This window comes from Pongo abelii, chromosome 11 (assembly GCF_028885655.2).
Source record: "Pongo abelii isolate AG06213 chromosome 11, NHGRI_mPonAbe1-v2.0_pri, whole genome shotgun sequence".
In the NCBI taxonomy this organism is placed as follows: Eukaryota; Metazoa; Chordata; class Mammalia; order Primates; family Hominidae; genus Pongo; species Pongo abelii.
Window position 1 is genome coordinate 73,412,987 of NC_071996.2, and position 20,274 is coordinate 73,433,260.

At 40.9% G+C, this 20,274-nt stretch overlaps 1 protein-coding gene across 7 annotated transcripts in view; it reads left to right on the plus strand.

Annotated features, from left to right (window-relative positions):
* GAD1 (glutamate decarboxylase 1) overlaps positions 1-19,522 on the plus strand; it is a 44,238-nt gene extending 24,716 nt beyond the window's left edge. For 2 of the 7 annotated variants that reach the window (XM_063712488.1, NM_001132806.1), the window contains 11 exon segments: positions 2,412-2,524; positions 3,858-3,973; positions 4,058-4,137; positions 4,361-4,415; positions 6,025-6,141; positions 7,636-7,700; positions 11,061-11,139; positions 12,222-12,371; positions 15,389-15,496; positions 17,172-17,261; positions 18,077-19,522. In XM_063712488.1, the coding sequence (XP_063568558.1) occupies positions 2,412-2,524; positions 3,858-3,973; positions 4,058-4,137; positions 4,361-4,415; positions 6,025-6,141; positions 7,636-7,700; positions 11,061-11,139; positions 12,222-12,371; positions 15,389-15,496; positions 17,172-17,261; positions 18,077-18,250 (1,147 nt within the window). In that variant the 3' untranslated portion in view covers positions 18,251-19,522. 7 annotated transcript variants of the gene reach the window in all.
* Positions 19,523-20,274: the final 752 nt, after the last annotated feature.

A 20,274-nucleotide genomic window follows, 5' to 3' on the forward strand; every position in this document is an offset into this window, starting at 1 on the left:
TTTAAGGCTGTGGGTGCAGCTGCACAGATTGTAAACATGGCCCAGGATGGGGCAGCAGGGTCAGAAGAAGTGTCAGGAATGAAGAACACCATGTCAGCCCATTTGTCAGGCCTGGCTGTGGATCAGCAGCCATGGACTGATATACTAGCTTTCAGGAGAGAGTGTCAGGACTAAGCTAATGAGCCAGGAAAAGAGTGAAAAATTGGTCCTTTAGACTCAGGCGGGGACTTTCAAACTGGATACAGCTAAGGCCAAGAACCAGATGCTAGATTCATCCTAGTAGGTTTCCTCCTCAAGGTTGAGAATGGTGTCTTCTAATATCTTAGTTTCCTTAGTACACAGGATGTCACCTGGCAGAGAATAGTCACTCAGTAAGTATGTTGAATAGAACTGAAAGAAAGTTTAGGAATCAGGTACCTGGCATAGATAAGGAACCTGAAATAGATTAGATCAGTTAATCTCATGATAAACTCTCTAGACTCTTCCTCCTAATCCTGAGAGTGATGGCCATGTTCCTGGTCCTTGGGGAGGCTAATTCATGCAAACCTGGGGCCTAATTGGTTTTAAATCTGAAGCATGGAGTGGGACCTATGCCTGATATTCAGTCCCATTCCATCTCCCTTGTCCATGTGGTTCCTGCCTGGCCAACATTGACTTGATCCTAAGCCAGCTTTCATCCAGTCTTTGATATGGTTCTGATATTATGGTATGTGATTTCATTTGTTCCTTGCCTTACCCCAGAGAGCTTTCTTATATAGTACTGGGAGATTCTAGCACAGTATCTCCTCGCCATGCAAACATTTTTGTCATGTCAACATTTCCAAAAACCAGTGCAACCATTAATAACACATTTGTTCAAGAATGGTTAAAAGCCCATCATGAGTTTGCCTCTTGGTACACTTGGCAGCACAGGCTAAACCAGGAATCCTTCTCTTCTTCTTCCTTTATCAGGCCATCAGACATGAGGGAGTGTTGGTTGCTACGGTGATGGGGCTCAGAGCAGAACCAAAGCATGATTGTGACCTCCAGAGGTGATGGTAACTGCACACATGGTTTCCAAGGGTCTTCCTCCTAAATTTCCAGGGGCCTCCCAAGGAAAATGGACATATTCTTTTTGGAAATAAAATACTTCTACCAACATATCTGAGGATCCTTCAGGATCTTTTTGTCTTCTTTTACTTCCATGTGATTAATTTGACTGCTTTTTTCATCCACAGTTAAAACTTAGTAGCTTCACCTGTGTCTTATGTAAAACAATAGTTATCTCATCCTTACAAATAGCTTTGCCTTACATTAAGCAAGCAAGAATTCCCATTAGTCTTCAACATTAGCACTTGGCTCAAACACCCTAACCAGTGATAAAGCTTCCCCATGTCACTTAGCTGAGTCAGTCTAGGCATCTCTTTTCGGTGAGGATGATCTGAGCCCAGCCTACAGACACTAATGCTAAAGAATGCCAAGCAAAAACAAGAAAGACAAAGAGCCTCAGAGCTTAGTAAATATCTTTTTGTTTTCTGGCTTAATTTTCTGTGGACAGACCTTCCTTGATTTTTCTTAGGCCCCACGTTTGGTCTCACGATCTTGTTTCAATGACTAGTCTACCAGACTATGCCTCTGTGTTGAATTGCTTTGAAAAGAGCATGGCTTGCTACTTTTAAATCAGTTTGTTAGAAGACAAATGTAACCTTCCAAGATATCTGATGCCCACAGCTAGTTGTTTATGCCAGTTGACCGTCTTCTTGTTATAATTTGTAATTAGAAGATCATCACTTAGAATTATTCTTGACAGATATTGACTTCAGAGAATTACAGAAACATAGCTGTCCTTGAGGATTATTAGTAGAAAAACCACGTAGATAATTATATTGAGATCTTTAAAACCTGGGTCAATATTTCCAATTATCTTCACAGTTAGCCTTCAGATGTTTACATTATTTTTAAAAGATAGACTTTGGCTCTGGCTTTTATATATTCTACAAGTGTGAAACTGGCAGTCAGTTTTTTTTTTAAAACAAATTGTAAACCAATTTTACATAGAACTTGGAATGCATTTTTCAATTAACATTTGCATTGTCCTATAATCTTAGAGGTAAAAGGGACTCAGAAAAGTCATTTTATTTCCTTCTATTCCTCTGGGTGGACCATGCCTAAGACATTCCATTCAGATAAGAATCTATTTTGTTGGTGAAGTATCACAGGGCTGGCACTTCCACCACCTCTCTCAGTAACCCAGGCTGGTTTCTGACATTTTATGATCGGCGACTTAATGCATTTCCAGGAAATGAATCATGTTAGTGGTTTGGAACAGCTTTTTTTTAGAACCCAACTACAAATACTAAACCAATCCTCTGTGTTCCTAAAATAAGTGGCTTCTTTATTTTCTTTCATCCTTTTTCTTACCACCTTTCCAGGTTTACATATGAAATTGCACCAGTGTTTGTCCTCATGGAACAAATAACACTTAAGAAGATGAGAGAGATAGTTGGATGGTCAAGTAAAGATGGTGATGGGATATTTTCTCCTGGTAGGTTTCTCTTCTCTTCCTCTTCTCAAGGTTTGGGATTCTTAAGAATACAAAATATGAAGTAGGTTTGTGGAAGAATAATGCCTTAAAATTTTTTTTGGATACTCTGACTTCCTGTTTTTTCAGATGAAGGCTAACAAAAATGCTACATTCTATATGAATTAACTAACAAAGGCTATGCCTAAATCTGTAAAAACTGACAAAGGCTGTGTCTAGATAATGCTAAAGAACCCCTTTTTTTTTTTTTTTTTTTTTTGAGACAGGGTCTCACTGTGTCATCCAGGCTAGAGTGCAGTGGTGTGATCCTAGCTCACTGCAGCCTCGAACTCCTGGGCTCAGGCAATCCTCCTGCTTCAGCTTCTCAAGTAGCTGGGACTATAGGCATGTGCCACCATGCCCAGCCGTTTTAAAATTTCTTTTGTAGAAACAAGGTCTCACTATTGAACAACTCCATTCTGTCAACAGCAGTTTGATTACCTGGGGATCAGTGAATCAAGATTATTAATTAATTGATTGATTTCAGCCAAAATAGTATATCTACTTTGAATCTCTAGTTTGAAGTAGATAAAATAAGAATTTTTAAAACAAGGATAGGTATTCTGATGGTGTCAGAGACAGTGTGATTGTGTACAAGGGGAAAAGAAGAAATAAGAATTGCAGTTATCTAGGTAATTCAAGCAGACCACAAATTTGCCTAAGTTTAATTGTCAGATAATTAATGTAAAATTAACTAGTTTGTATTGGCCAAACATACATAGTTATGTCAGTTCTCCTTGTGTCTTTATTTAGGTAAACATGAGTTTGTTCTTATTTTAATAAACTTAGAGTTCTCCTAAATGACTCAGTAACTCAGTTGGGCTGAAGAGAGCACCTAGGCAGGTAACCAAGAAATGTCATTGTTTCTTTCTGTAGGCTCCATTCTCTTTCTTTCTCTGTCTTTCTGAACTCAGGGAACAGATTCATCTTTGTTCAGTAAATAGATTGAGCAGAAAGTAAAGCAGGAAGGATATAACTCACCTATCCCTTTGCAGCCACTGATGCAGCTACCTCTTATATTTCTGTCTAGACTTCAGGTGGAAAGGGCACTGAAGTACACGAATCACCTCCAGCCAAATTGCCTAGATAGCTTTGGTAATAAGTGTGACTACTTGTATTCCCAGGGTAAAGGGTCCAGTGGGAAGCCCCAGCAATAGGGAAGCCAGCAAAACCTATCAGGATATTATCCTTCCGCTTCCTGACCTCCCTTGTCTCTTGAGACACCAGCTCAGCGTTCGTTTTTAGAAACAATAATGAAAGAGCCCCAACACCTCCCAATATGTCCGCTTGCTGACAGGGGGCGCCATATCCAACATGTACAGCATCATGGCTGCTCGCTACAAGTACTTCCCGGAAGTTAAGACAAAGGGCATGGCGGCTGTGCCCAAACTGGTCCTCTTCACCTCAGAACACGTGAGTCGGGGATGCTTTCTCATGGATAGTGGTGTTTTTTAGGGGACTTTCCAACTTCTAACCTCGAGCCTTTGTTTGTTGCAGAGTCACTATTCCATAAAGAAAGCTGGGGCTGCACTTGGCTTTGGAACTGACAATGTGATTTTGATAAAGTGCAATGAAAGGTAGGCAGGGGAGAGTGAATATTAGGTTCTTGATGTATTAAATGTGTTCATCTGTTAAATTTGTTTTATTGTGCTTAAGGACTGGCTCAGTACATTGTACCAAGCTGCTAATGGTCTGTTGAAAATGTCCGATTAAATTGCTTTCTGCTGCTGCTAAAGTTTTTTTCATGTGCAATCTCATTGATTCTTCATTTTAATTTCCCTCCTTTTCCAATAATTATAGGGGGAAAATAATTCCAGCTGATTTTGAGGCAAAAATTCTTGAAGCCAAACAGAAGGTATGTACTCTGTGGTGCATCTAAACTCCAGTTTAAAAATACCTTCTTTCTGCCCTAGACAAAAAAGTCCTTGATAATATGAGACAATTTTCTTGTGCTTCTAAAATTCTATTCTTAGATATTTGCTTATTTCCAACTAGTAAAATAATTTGGTTTTAAAACTGTGTCTACACAATATCAGGGTTTTTATGAAAAATTTGGTCATTAAACTATTTGTCCTGTCTTCATTGTGCCAAGTGATTGGTTTGATGTTCTTCAATAAATCAAATCCCTGAGCATCATGAAGATATAGCCTAATTGAACTTTTTACTTACTACTTGTTGGGTATTATCTCATTTTAACAAATGCCATTTTAGCTTAGGATTCTGTTTAGCAAAGTGCTTCCATGCCCTGGCAGATGGCCCATGGTACTTGGCACATCCAGCCTCAACAAACTCTATTAAACAAAAAAACTCATAGAACAGATGTATCCACAAGTCAGTGCCAGGTAGCTGTCAGGCCACTTACCAACACATGGTTGTTTCAGTCACATTCTTATACCTCCTTCTCTAATTGTAGTTATTTGCTGGGGTCTTGGCATAGGAAGTGGATCTAAGTGTTGTAAAGACTGAGCAAGGAGCAGAGGTGGAGCTGAGCTTCACAAAAGCCTAAGAGGCAGGGCATAGGGGCTCACACCTGTAATCCCAGCACTTTGGGAGGCTGAGGCAGGAGGATCCCTTCAGCCCAGGAATTCAAGACCAGCCTGGGCAACATAGGGTGACCCACATCTCTACAAAAAATTTTTAAAAATAGCCAGGTGTGGTGGTGCACGCCTATAGTCCCAGCCACTCAGAAAGGTGAGGTGGGAGGATTGCTTGAGTTGGAGAGGTAGAGGCTGAAGTGAGCCATGATCATGCCAATGCACTCCAGCCTAGGTGACAGAGCAAGAACCTGTCTCAGAAAAAAAGAAAAGCTTGAGATTCACAGATTTCCCCAAACTTGTCTTAGATCTATTACTCTACTCCTTCATTTATTTTTTGTTTATGTCAACATTTCACCACATCCACTGTTAGTGAGTGTATCAGCTTTCACAGTGTACAGACCTTTTTTAAATAATCGAACCCCACAATGTTTCAGTATAATTATTATATCAGTACACTTAAAACAACACAGCCTCTTAAAAGAATGATGCACAGGTGATATTCAGAACAATCTGACCATCATTCCAAACACTTATTATTACTCTTTCCTGCTTTATTTTTTGCCATAGAAATTATTGCTATTAAATATACTGTATATTTTGCTTATTTAATTTAGCTTACTATCTGTCACCTGCCACTAAAATGTAAACTCCGCAATGACAGAATTCTTTATCTGTTGTGCTCACTGCTGAGTCCCTAGCATCTATGGCAGGGCCTGGCACATAAAAGGCAATCAAAAAATATTTGTTGAATAAATGAATGAATGAATGAATGAGCCAACAAAACACTACTAGACGTAGTATCTGCTAACACATAAGTTTTGCCATTTACTGTTAGAAATAAATGTTACACAATTCTTCTTCCTGTGAAAATCAGCAAATGAGAAAGGTTAAAAATACTCATCAGCGTGTATCTGTCTTACCTTGTAGGGATATGTTCCCTTTTATGTCAATGCAACTGCTGGCACGACTGTTTATGGAGCTTTTGATCCGATACAAGAGATTGCAGATATATGTGAGAAATATAACCTTTGGCTTCATGTCGATGTAAGTGCTATAACTCAAGAGAGGCCAGTCCATGTGGGGCGTGGAGGCACCTCTTTTTTATGATTTGCCTCAAGCTTCTCCCCATGCCCCAACCAGCCCTCTCTACACACCACATTAGTTCCAGTTCTTGTCTGGACCCTAGCCAGCCATTCACAACTGGTACACACCACAGACCTGGAACATCCTCTGGGACTCATCCAGTTCCTTACTAGTCGATTGCTGTCTTCTGTGGTTCATCCTAGAATATGGTCTCATTGCCTTCCCAGGTAGCTTTGTTGGGACAAATGGCTACAGAATAAAATATAACTGATTTCAGAGGGAAAAAATAGAAGACACAACATACAGAAAGTGGCCATGAATGTGAACCCTCAGCTACCTGCCTTCAGTCCAGCCATCTATGACACATCTCTTAAAAAGTACATATCTGGCTGGGCGCGGTGGCTCACGCCTGTAATGCCAGCACTTTGGGAGGCTGAGGCAGGTGGATCACCTGAGGTCAGGAGGTTGAGACCAGCCTGGCCAACATGGTGAAACCCCGTCTCTACTAAAAATACAAAAATTAGCCGGGTGTGGTGGCATGCGCCTATAATCCCAGCTACTCTGGAGGCTGAGACAGGAGAATCACTTGAACCTGGGGACGGAGGTTGCAGTGAGCCGGGATCACGCCATATCACTCCAGCCTGGGCAAAAGAGCAAAACTCTGTCTCAAAAAAAAAAAAAAGAAAAAAGAAAAGAAAAAGAATATCTGCTACATTTAGAAAAAATAAGGCAGTATACGGAAGACATTATCAACTAAGAGACTTAATCCCAAATTTTCCCAGGAACACAAAAGATGCATTTTTACATGTGTGACTGGGTGTACTTTTTTTTCTTTCTCTCTGCCCATTTTCTTAGGGATTTAACTTCTCACAATTGGCCAATAGGATAATCTGCCTTGCTACTGAACTAATGACTGACAAAGGCTGTGTCACGTGGCATCCCAGCTATTCAGTAAACATGCATCATGGTACCCACAAAAATGTCTTGTTGTTATATAAGTTGTTGTGAGACCTCCAAACCCAGCAGGAACTGCTTTTTGAGTTTTTCAGGAGCTGTTAGAATTCTACTCTGGGAAGAACCAGACAGCAGGTCTCCGTTTTTTGGGCAGCTTCCAGAGCCACCCGGAGGGGGACTTACTGTGTTGGCTTTCCACAGCACATTGGGCTAATGGGCCATTGGACCTTTGGGTCTTGGTAGAACAGGCACCTCAGGCTCAGACCTGGCCTAGCTATATCACTTGTGCAGCTATACTCCAGAGGAACTTTGAAAAAGAAATGACAAGCAATGAAGAATCACAACTGATTGAACAATCAGTGTGGGCTGAACTTTTCTGAGAAACTTATGTTTTTCACCTTGTACTTTCTTGCTCATGTTTTAGTAGAAGTGAGGAGTGACTAGTTTTAGATTCTTAAATGTCACTGCTCCCCTCTTCCTCTCCTTTCTCTGTCCCCACAGGCTGCCTGGGGAGGTGGGCTGCTTATGTCCCGGAAGCACCGCCATAAACTCAATGGCATAGAAAGGTAACGGCCAGAACTCGCCAGGCCTCCTTCCACCCAGCACATCAAACAGACCATGCTCTGATGTCAGCCTGCACTGCCCTGCCCTGATCCCCAGCATCATATTTCAGTCTAAGTTTGCTTCAGTTCAGCAGGCATTTGTTGAGCATTTATTGGATGATTGATTTCCCAGTCAAATGAGTCCTGAAGGAGTTCACAATTTAGAAAGAAAGAAAGACAGGCCAGGTGTGGTGGCTCACGCCTGTAATCCTAACAATTTAGGAGGCCCAGGTGAGAGGATCGTTTGAGCCCAAGAGTTCGAGACCAGCCTGGGCAACATAGTGAGACCCTGTCTCTAATAACAATCAATCAATCAATCAATCAATGAGAAAGACTGTAAACAAGTAGTTAGAACACAATGTGATAAGTGTAACAGGAGACAATTGCAGGTACCCAGGTAGGAGATGAGAGAGACTAACCAGTGAGGGGAATTGGAAGCCATCAGAGTTTGCCAAGGGCACAGGAAGGGCCACTGGTTCACTTTCCTCTTCTTCCTCATTAAGCTTACTTCCAGAAAGGGCAGGACACTCAGCTCCTAACTTATTTTCTTTTTCACTGTTCAAATTCAGTGGATGTTCTAGGCCAAATATGATTTTGACCTGACTCCTAAGTGTTGATCCATAACAAAGTCACAATGATTCATTGATTCATTCAGCATATATTTACTGAGCACCTATCATGAGCCAGGTAGGGGTGGATGTGAATATTCAGTTACGTGTCTTCCATCCATCCACCTATGGTGCTTTTCTAATAAAAATGCATATCTGATAAATGCAGGAAAATAAGGCGGTATATGAAAGGTGTTATCAACTAAGAGATTTGCCCTCCTGAAGTTTACATTCCAGTGGGCTAGATGTTAATAACAAATATTTAATCTGTCTCATAGTAAAGAAAAATAAAACAGGGTTAGGTAACAGTGAGTGACGAGGCATGCTGTTTCAGACAGGGTAGTCAGAGGCCTTCCTGAGGAGGTAACATATCAGCAGATACTGCGATAAAGGGAGACAGGAAGCAAGGATATGAGGAAGAGTATTCTAGGCAGTGCGAGTGGCAAGTGCAAAGGCCCTGAGGCAGGACTGTTCTTGGCAAGTGGGAGGATGATCAAAGAGGCCATTGGGGCTGGAGCAAGGTGAGACAGGTAGAAGCAGACTGAGGAGGGAGAGGCAAACATGGAGCAGGCAGGGAGAGCCCGCCCAGGGCTTCTTCCACAGCCAGGACTCTGGCTTTTGTTACCTCTACTATGCCTCCCCAAACTTTTGTCTCAGTTTTGAAAGACCAGTGTCAACGTGGGTGAGACTGGCTCTGTGAAGTGGACAACCCCGTAACTCGAAGGATAATGTAAAAAATCTGGGCAGGGTGTAGTGGCCTGTAATCCCAGCACTTTGGTAGGCCAAGGAGAGCAGATCACTTGAGGTCAAGAGTTCGAGACCAGCCTGGCCAACATGGTGAAACCCCGTCTCTACTAAAAATACAAAAATTAACTGGCATGGTGGTGCACACCTGTAATTCTAGCTACGCAGGAGGCTGAGGCTGGAGAATCACTAGAACCTGGGAGGCAGAGGTTTCAGTGAACCGAGATCACGCCGCTGCACTCCCGCCTGAGCGACAGAGCTCTGTCTTAAAAAAAAAAAAAAAGAAAAAGAACTCTGGATGAGCCAGCCCAATTTAACTTTAGATTTCTCAGACAATTTTAATTTTCTGTCTTTGAGTCTAGGAAAACTTAAAACATTTCACACTAGACTTTTTCTTTTCTAACATTTTAAATCACATAAGTCTTCTAAAGGAAATTGAATTCATATTATGTCTTATTACTTTCCTTTTGTAGCAGCAAAGAATCATTTACTTCAGACCTTTAGAATATGCAGAAAACCATTTAAGACATTTTATGAGACCTAAATATAATTTTTTAACGACTTGGTAAATGATAGCAATGAGAAATTTGATTAAATTCACTACCATTTAAAAATGACCTGACACTGATGCTTTTTAGTGAGCTAAGCACTTAGTTAACTTTCCTTGGAATTTTTCGCAGGTCTCTTTCACAAAGGTTTTATTATACACTGAAGGGAAAAGTTCTTTAGACCTTCCTCCCTTCTCCTTGAAACACAGTGCACTAAATTATTTTGTTAGGTCCTTTAGTTAAAGGACCTAAGCACAATGAAGAGGTTGAAAGTTCACAGCAAGGGTTTAGCTCTAGGGAGAGCAGAGGCAGGATGATTCTGAGCCAATTGCTCTATCTAGGGGAAAAGATCCTTCACAGGTATTAAAATGCAGCACCTAGCTATGGGCCAGGCCTTTGGGAAGGAGTCTGCAAACCAATGAAGCAAGTTATCCATGTTTTAATCATCATACATTAGACTTAGTTGTTTCTGTAATGCCCTAGCTAGTGTGCTCCTTAACCATCTAATTGTGTCTGACAGAATGATGCAGTTGCTAGGAGACCATGCTTGTTAAGCTATCCTTGCAGCCCAAACTGGCAAAATCACTCTAATTTAGCATTTAAATAATGCTGCTAGGTAGTCAGAGTCTAGAGTAGTCCAGTCGAGCCTTGCTTTTAGGTGCCACTCTTGATAACTGCCCCGTAAGTGGGTAGGTCTGCATCACCAGCCTATAAATGAGAAGAGAAAGGCAGAAAGAAGCCACTGTGTCTCCTAGAGAGAAGCAATCTAGTGGAGTGGTTATGAACGAGGGCTGTGCAGTTAGAGGCCTTGGACTTGAATCCAGGCTCCAACACTTCCCAGCTCTGTGACTTTGGGTAATATATTTAACCTTTTGGCATGTTAGTTTCCCCATCTAAAATAGAGGTAGTAATAGTACCTACCTTATAGGATTGTAGTGAGAATTATGTGTGCCAGGTACTCTTATAAGCATTTTATATTAAGTTATTTTGTCCTTTATTCAATTCTGTGAGGTACACACTCCTCATTTAAAAGAAACTGAGGCACATAAGAGTTATATAATGTGCCCAAGCTAACAAATGTCAGAGCCAGGACTCAGACTTAGACAGTTTGGCTCCAAAGCCTGAGTTCTTAACCATACCATATTGATATAATACCTAAAAGCTCTGAAAACAATAAGATACATAATAAGTTATTCATAAATGTTAGCTGTTGTTAATAGCAGTTACTTCTAAAATATAGTCCATAATGTTATACTCCGAGACTGCCTGCAAAATATTTGTTTGCTACTTGATTAGTCAATTCAGGAGAATAGGCATGGATAATATTTACTGACTTGGGTTGGAATGGGTGATGTTTTCCTCAAGAGAACAGTTGCCTCTTTCCGACTCCTGCACCTTCTCGAAGTCTCATGTGCTTCTTTCAGGGCCAACTCAGTCACCTGGAACCCTCACAAGATGATGGGCGTGCTGTTGCAGTGCTCTGCCATTCTCGTCAAGGAAAAGGTCTGTACTCCCTCCAAAGCTATACTGGGGCCCATACATTCTTTAGAAAGCACAGAAAGAGACACACATGGGGTCTCTTTGCAGTACTTGTTGGCTGACTCAGGAGATTGGCAGCCCCACTGAGAGACTGCTGCTGCTGTCCTTTCCTGCCCTTGCAGCTAACCTGGTTTCTTCTCTTGGCTCTTGGGGCTACTGTGCTTCTTCCTTGATCAGTACTCAGGGTCTGTCAGCAACTGAACCTTTAAGGGAATTATTTAATTGAGTATTCCTTCATGTTTGCACAAAAAAAGTGAGAGCAAGTAGGTGAGGCATCCAATCAGTTTTGTCCTCAGTGAGGACAAAAAGCACTCACTGGAGCATACTCGGAGTTCTTAGTATAAATGTGTGGTCCCAAGAACTGAAATAAATAAGACAGAACAACAACTACAAATATCAACTTAGGGCCACAAGGAATATTGCCCCAAAAGCTGCTGTAAATGGTTGAGCGTCATATTCCCTTCTTCACATGCCTAATGTTAGGACCCTGCCCTCCAAGGCTTTGTTGCTCCAGTAAGACTTCTGCACACAGAAGCATTCCAGAAAGTCTGTCTCCAGCCTGTAGGAGCCAGAATCTGCACAGCCTCTTTAGTCCACTCATATGTGGAATCCATATTAATGTCATAGGAGGTCCTGGAAAGGTTGGAAGACTTCTGCCAGAGCGCTTTTGGAGAGAAAAATTCTTCACAGCATGAAACTATCCCACCCACTGAGGAATTTTCTATCTCTAACCCCGGCCCACTGAATGCCGTAGCACTTCCCAATCTTGAAACAATCCCAGACACCCATACATGTTTCCCCTTAGAGGGATGGCATCTGAGATGGAAAGATCATTTTCTAATCAGAGAGTCAGAGACAAAGGGATGGCAGTTTTTCCAAGAGTGATTTTAGAAAAGGGCATCAGAACAAGTGTAAGGCCTCATAAAGACATCAGAAGAAAGATTGCATATGACCCCAAGCCCCTCCTTCCAAGCCAGCCTGGTTTTAAAGCCACCCACATCTCTGATGTGTAAATGCAGATGCACCCATCTTAATTTCCATGACAGGGTATACTCCAAGGATGCAACCAGATGTGTGCAGGATACCTCTTCCAGCCAGACAAGCAGTATGATGTCTCCTATGACACCGGGGACAAGGCAATTCAGTGTGGCCGCCACGTGGATATCTTCAAGTTCTGGCTGATGTGGAAAGCAAAGGTATGAAGGGAATAATTCAGGAAATAGAGCAGAAACATAATTTGCACAGACTGGCTGGCAAAAGAGGGGCAAAGATATATCACAGATAATTCACTATATGTGGAATCAATATCTAGGTAATTGAATTAACTGTGTTTTCTTTGTGAATGAAATTACTTTATTCCTTATGTCAAATTCTCTCTCCTTTTGTTCAATCTCCTCAATTTGAACTATTATGAAGTCTTATAACATTCTCTTATAACAACTAAAAATTATGCCAAGATAAGGATTTCTACAGCAATCCTTGGGGATGCTGGAATTATTTAGCGCAGGCATAGACAAAGATAAAAAAAATAAAATTACTGCATTATTCTGAGTAGAACCTTGAATTTTTTTTATTTTTTTATTTTTTATTTATTTATTTTTTTTTTTTTTTGAGATGGAGTCTCGCTCTGTAGCCCAGGCTGGAGTGCAGTGGTGCGATCTCGGCTCACTGCAAGCTCCACCTCCCAGGTTCATGCTGTTCTCCTGCCTCAGCCTCCAGAGTAGCTGGGACTACAGGAGCCTGCCACCACGCCCGGCTAATTTTTTTAAAAATATTTTTAGTAGAGACGGGGTTTCACCGTGTTAGCCAGGATGGTCTCAATCTCCTGACCTCATGATCCGCCCACCTCGGCCTCCCAAAGTGTTGGGATTACAGGCGTGAGCCACCGTGCCCGGCCCCTTGAATTCTTTTATGAGGCTTCTCATCATGGGATATGTATGACAGTTTTAACTTCAACTTCAATAATGCCTTTCCCATTGTTTGTACTTAATACACCATTCTGGAAAATGTATACTTTATTGTGAAAAATCCTACTTTTAGATGGTAGCATGCTGTGTCTGCATTCATCAACCTTTTGGGTTTCATTTCTGTACCTAAGGAAAAAAGCTAACTATTGGAATTTCCCCCAAAATATGAGTGAGGGAGAGGATTGCCATTTGACTATTTGTTTCAAAAATATTTGTATGCAATCAAGTAAAAGAAATTTTGATTTCATAGTTTTATATTACATACCTTGTTTTTGTTTATTATAAATTAATTTTAATAATTTCTGTGTTTAAGATTGAGTCTAACTAACACTCAAACAAGATTTTCCGGCAAAATTTCTAGTCAAGTATTTCTTCTGTAGGAAAAATTTGGTAGATTATTAGTTTTTTTCCTCAGTAAGTCATTTTGTCTTTTTTTTTTTTTTTTTTTTTGAGACAGAGTTTCGTTCTTGTTGCCCAGGCTGGAGTTCAGAGGCACAATCTCTGCTCCCTGGAACCTCCGTCTCCCAGTTTCAAGCAATTCTCCTGCCTCAGCCTTCCAAGTAGCTGAGATTACAGGCATGTGCCACCATGCCCGTCTAATTTTATATTTTTACTAGAGACGGGGCTTCACCATGTTGGCCAGCCTAGACTTGAACTCCTGATCTCAAGTGATCCACCCGCCTTGGCCTCCCAAAGTGCTGGGATTACAGGCGTGAGCCACTGCACCCAGCTCTATTTTGACTTAATATAGAAATAGTCTGAATTTGATTTCTATTACAAAGTAATCATAGGAATTTTAAACATATAAATAGCCATAGGCTGGGCACGGTGGCTCACGCACGTAATCCCAGCACTTTAGGAGGCCAAGGCAGACGGATCATTTGAGCTCAAGAGTTCAAGACCCAGCTGGGCAACAAAGTGAGACCCCATCTCTACAGAAAATACAAAAGTTAGTCAGGTGTGATGGCACATGCCTGTGGTCCCAGCTACTTAGGAGGCTGAGGTGGGAGGATCACTTGAGCCCAGGAGGCAGAGGTTGCAGTAAGCCGAGATCATGCCACTGCACTCCAGCCTGGGCAACAGAGTGAGACTCCATCTCAAAAAAAAAAAAAAAAGCCATAAACGGCAACAACAGAAAAGGAGTCTTGTCATTTTGAAATATAATGACCACACAACCTGTTTCAGTAATTTGTGTCTTCTTTTTCATTTCTAACAATAACCTCTTGAACCATCTGCTGGAGGTTTTGACCATAGTGATTGTTTGCTGAAATGGGACCCTGGTACAGGCTTCATTCCTAAGTGGACTGACTAGAGTGTACAGTCAGCAGTGACACTACATGGGGAGGCTGATGCTTTCTCAGTGCTGGACTTTGCTCAGGCCCATTAGCAATCCACAGCCAGCCTTGTGCATCTGCTCTCCTTGTTAACACTGACCCACTCAACAACCCTCATACTGCTGTTATTAATCAGCCATGCTGGCTTTTGAAACTCATGCTCAACCAGTTTGTCAGTAGTTGGAACTATTGCAATATCAGGGCATATACTGAGACCAATGGCTTCCCCATCTGCCTGCCTGCCTGTCACCTAAAAGGCATAACACTGTTATGTGGAAGGTTGCCTGCCTGAGAGGGCATGGGATATGTTTCACAAGGACTTACTGCTGGGGAAGATGAGTTCTACAGCAGTATCTTTCAAAGTTTCTATGATGAAGAACCAGTTATTTGTTGTTGTTGTTGTTGTTTTTCACCTATCATGGACCAATACCCTAAAGATGAATTGTTAGAAAAATGAAATTTAAAAACATACAAAGAACAAGCCACTATTTTTTATTAGAGTCAACAGACAAAATCCCTTTGTCCAATTGCCATAAAAGTTTCCTATGCTTAGTCTCAATTTCTACACTCAATTTCTACATTTGACTGTAGACCAGTTACAGTTGTGGAGTGGCCTCAGTTCATAGATGACACTTTGAGTAGCACCATCCTAAAGCAAACCAGAATCAGGCATAGGTCCAGTTGAGAATAACTACCCAGAGACTGGAGTGCCTTTGAAAGAGGAAACAGGCATACATCATTGATTGCATGCACATCTGTGAAAAAGCTGACATATTTGATTAGATTGTTCTTCCTGACCATCTCCAAAAATCCTTTTTTTGTTTATTTCCCATAGACAGGGACAGCATAGCCTTCCCAAATGCTCATCACAGGGAAATGCAACCACAAACATGACTTTTCTCTTTAAAACAGGGCACAGTGGGATTTGAAAACCAGATCAACAAATGCCTGGAACTGGCTGAATACCTCTATGCCAAGATTAAAAACAGAGAAGAATTTGAGATGGTTTTCAATGGCGAGGTAGGTAATCATCATGGACCAAGTACACAGTATTTCCAGAAAAACTACTGAGGGAAGCTCCTGAAGCTTCTGGCAACATGGGAAAATCAATCCCATGTTGCCAGAAACTGCTTCAAAATTTTTATTCTTATACACTCTTAATTCCTCTCTTTAATTCCTTCCATGTCTATGAACTTTTCTTCTGGTAGCACTGGGATGACTTTTTCCTTTACATCTTTTAAAACTGTGTTGCTCTTGGCCAGCTTTTGGCAGACAAGAGGTCTTTCCTTGACAGGTCTGAATCCTTCATCATTCTTGGGTTTGTTTTGTGTTGAACCTTTATGATAAAGTGTTTTTCAGGCTGGGCATGGTGGCTCACACCTGTAATCCCAGCATTCGGGAGGCCAAGGCAGGAAGATTGCTTGAGTCCAGGAGTTCAAGACCAGCCTGGGCAACACAGCAAGACCCTGTCTCTATAAGAAAAAAAAAATATAATTTATAAAAAGAAATTTTACAAAACGATAAAGTGGTTTTCATTTCCAAGAAGCTTATAGGATGGGTATATTCTTACCTCCCAAGACTTGTTCTAAAATAAGGTTCTACTTAACATAGACTCATAAGGAAGAGAGCAAGATAAAATTGTCTCTGCCCTGAGTTCATGTGCATACTGCACACAGCAAAGTGTTTGTCAGTGTTTACTGAGTACCCACTGTGTGCCAGGCCTCCTGCTAGGACCTAGATTCTAGAGTATTGAACTAAACAGATACATTCTCTGACCCAATGGAGCTTACACTTGAATAAAGAAAGATGGAATAGGAGCCAGTGTTGAATAAAAGAAAATCTACTTATAAGCCAGTATAATATAGCACTGCTTACAGTCAACATTATTCTATTTATCAGGCAACCTAAACTACTAGGAACACATGTGAATCACCAAATTAACAAAAAAGAGCCCTGGGCAGTTTAAAATCAATGACACTGCTCTGATCATTTACATACTACTTTAAACACTCTTAACAGCAGATTAAAAACAACAAATGTGATATCTCAAACCAATTAGAGGCAGGCACAGTAATGGCAAACAGCAACCAGCGAGAAAACTTTATAGCAAGAATACACAGAACTCAAAAAGCACAGGAATCTTTAGAGGAGGGACACTAAACAGTTTGAGGCATCTCAACAGGCCTTGCCTTATGCTGTAGAACCATAAGCATAAGGGTTTTAGGAGCAACCCTATTAATTGATATATCCAGTCTTAATGTTTATTATGATAGTCCTGAGTCATCAAGAAAAGATTCAATATCAATATAATAAACTCAATAAAATATTCATCAGCATCCATAAACTATGTTTCAATTATCTTCTATATGTGAGGCACTACAAAATGACAAGATGGACAGACGGATACCTTTTTAAAAAAATTGCCCAAATGTAATTATTTGTAACATTTCAATGTTTAAAGTCGGTAACTTTAGTTAGCTAGAAAATTGGTTGTAGGGAACAGCTCTCTTGCCAGATATGATTGGATAAATGAGGCATTGTTCTCCCTAGTGTGGAAGTAACATTGCCTTTGAGATGAACATTCAACCTCTTTCTTTGGTCTAAGAGACTTCCGCCAAGGATGCATATTGGTTTGGGAACAGCTTTCTCTCAAGTTATCCTAATTTTCTTTGTTTGTCTGTTAAAATCTCTGCAGCCTGAGCACACAAACGTCTGTTTTTGGTATATTCCACAAAGCCTCAGGGGTGTGCCAGACAGCCCTCAACGACGGGAAAAGCTACACAAGGTATGGACTCGCTTTTTGTCTCATCTAATCCTCTGCAATTTCTCTGGCTGGTCAGGACATCCTCATTCCAATGTGCCTTTCTAGTGGGGGAAATATAAAAAATAAAGCCTTGGGGTGGGTTTCTAGTAATGGGGTGGTGGGGAGCCATCTTGTTATATTCCTCTTGAGCCTGCATCGCCCCCTTACTGTGGTTACCACGGGAACTTCTAAAGGATGCATCTTGTCTCCTTGTCCTTGGTTGATGTTCTTCATTAAAGGAGCCCTATGCAGGGTAAGGGAATAATGTGCATATTCCTAGGGACATGGTAGATTAAACTGTATCTGTTACAATAACATTTTAAGTTGAGGCCCACTGTAATGCTGATTCATTCGAGCTGTTTTCTATATCCAGTTTATATCTTATCCAGCGTTCTTAAGATTGTATATAATTTATATAACATTTCATTCATACAACCATTCAACAAATATTTGTTAAACACAGTCTGTGTGCCAGGCAGTATCCTGGGCTCTGGGTTAAGCAAAACTCTGAATTTGTGGTGTTGTCTATAAGAGTTTTCTGGTTTTGTCTTCATTTTTTATTTTACTATCATTGTTCCACGACTGACTTTCAAAATTCGGTTGCACAGTACTTTCTGAGGGAACTCATGACCAGGTAGTCATTTGATATTAGCCCCCGAAGATTCCTGGATATGAAATATTTCTTTGCTTTTATGTCAATGTAAACACAAATAGTAAAATGCAAGTTGGGTTGAATTGTTAAAAAGAGAGGGTGTCAATATCAGTCTTGAGTTTTGTTTTGTGTTTTCCATCGCAAGGTGGCTCCAAAAATCAAAGCCCTGATGATGGAGTCAGGCACGACCATGGTTGGCTACCAGCCCCAGGGGGACAAGGCCAACTTCTTCCGGATGGTCATCTCCAACCCAGCCGCTACCCAGTCTGACATTGACTTCCTCATTGAGGAGATAGAAAGACTGGGCCAGGATCTGTAATCATCCTTTGCAGAACATGAGTTTATGGGAATGCCTTTTCCCTCTGGCACTGCAGAACAAACCTCTATATGTTGCTGAAACACATAGGCCATTTCATTGAGGGAAAACATAATATCTTGAAGAATATTGTTAAAACCTTACTTAAAGCTTGTTTGTTATAGTTAGCAGGAAATAGTGTTCTTTTTAAAAAGTTGCACATTAGGAACAGAGTATATATGTACAGTTATACATACCTCTCTCTATATATACATGTATAGTGAGTGTGGCTTAGTAATAGATCACAGCATGTTTCCCGCTCCAAGAGAATTCACTTTACCTTCAGCAGTTACCGAGGAGCTAAACATGCTGCCAACCAGCTTGTCCAACAACTCCAGGAAAGCTGTTTTTCAAAACGCCATGTCCTAGGGGCCAAGGGAAATGCTGTTGGTGAGAATCGACCTCACTGTCAGCGTTTCTCCACCTGAAGTGATGATGGATGAGAAAAAACACCACCAAATGACAAGTCACACCCTCCCCATTAGTATCCTGTTAGGGGAAAATAGTAGCAGAGTCATTGTTACAGGTGTACTATGGCTGTATTTTTAGAGATTAATTTGTGTAGATTGTGTAAATTCCTGTTATCTTCTGACCTTGGTGGTGGGAGGGGGAGACTATGTGTCATGATTTCAATGATTGTTTAATTGTAGGTCAATGAAATATTTGCTTATTTATATTCAGAGATGTACCACGTTAAAGAGGCGTCTTGTATTTTCTTCCCATTTGTAATGTATCTTATTTATATATGAAGTAAGTTCTGAAAACTGTTTATGGTATTTTTGTGCATTTGTGAGCCAAAGAGAAAAGATTAAAATTAGTGAGACTTGTATTTATATTAGAGTGCCCTTAAAACAATGATTTAAGCATTTTACTGTCTGTAAGAGAATTCTAAGATTGTACATAGAGTCATATATATGGAAATCCTGTTACTTAAATAGCATCTGCTCTTCTCTTACCCTCTCTGTCTGGCTGTACGTGTGGTGTTCTCAATGCTTTTCTAGTAACTGTTGGATAATAACTAGATCTCCTGTAATTTTGTAGTAGTTGATGACCAATCTCTGTGACTCTCTTAGCTGAAACCTAAGGCAACATTTCCGAAGACCTTCTGAAGATCTCAGATAAAGTGACCAGGCTCACAACTGTTTTTGAAGAAGGGAAATTCACACTGTGCGTTTTAGAGTATGCAAGAAGAACATAAATAAATAAAAATATTCTCCATGGAGAATTTGAACAAAATTTTCTTCTAGTTTGTGTTTCATACAGAGATGTTTCTAATTAGAGTTCCTTGGGTTGCCCATAGCCCATTTGCTTTCTGGGCATGGTGGTGCATGTCTGTAATCCTAGCACTTTGGGAGGCTGAGGCAGGCAGATAACTTGAGCTCAGGAGTTCAAGACCAGCCTGCGCAACAGGGCGAAACCCTGTCTCTGCAAAAAATATAAAAATTAGCCAGCTGTAGTGATGTGCACCTGTGGTCCCAGCCACTTGGGAACCTGAGGTGCAAGGATCACTTGAGCCTAGGAGATCGAGGCTGCAGTGAGCTGAAATCGTGCCACTGCACTCCAGCCTGGGTGACAGATTGAGACCCTGTCTCAATCAATCAATCAAATCATTATAATTAATTAAATGTGCAGTTCCAGCCTTGAGAAAGAAAAGCCATCCCTGTTTCTCCTTTTCCTACTTGCATCTTGGAGTTACATTCATTCAGTCATTCAACAAAAGATAAGTATTCCTTCTAGTGGGCATCTTACATCACTTGGTGTCTCTGCTAACTGAATGCCTGTAAGATCACAGAAGCATAGCTTCCTGCTGCTTTATGCTTGTAGAGTGGTCCCCATTCACTTCCTAGGGAAATATATGTTGGTGCTGGATCATTAGGACAAGGGATTCATTTTCTACAATATTCTTTGTGTGTGTGTGTGTGAGAGAGAGAGAGAGAGAGAGACAGAGTCTCACTCTGTCACCAGGCTGGAGTGCAGCGGTGCCACCT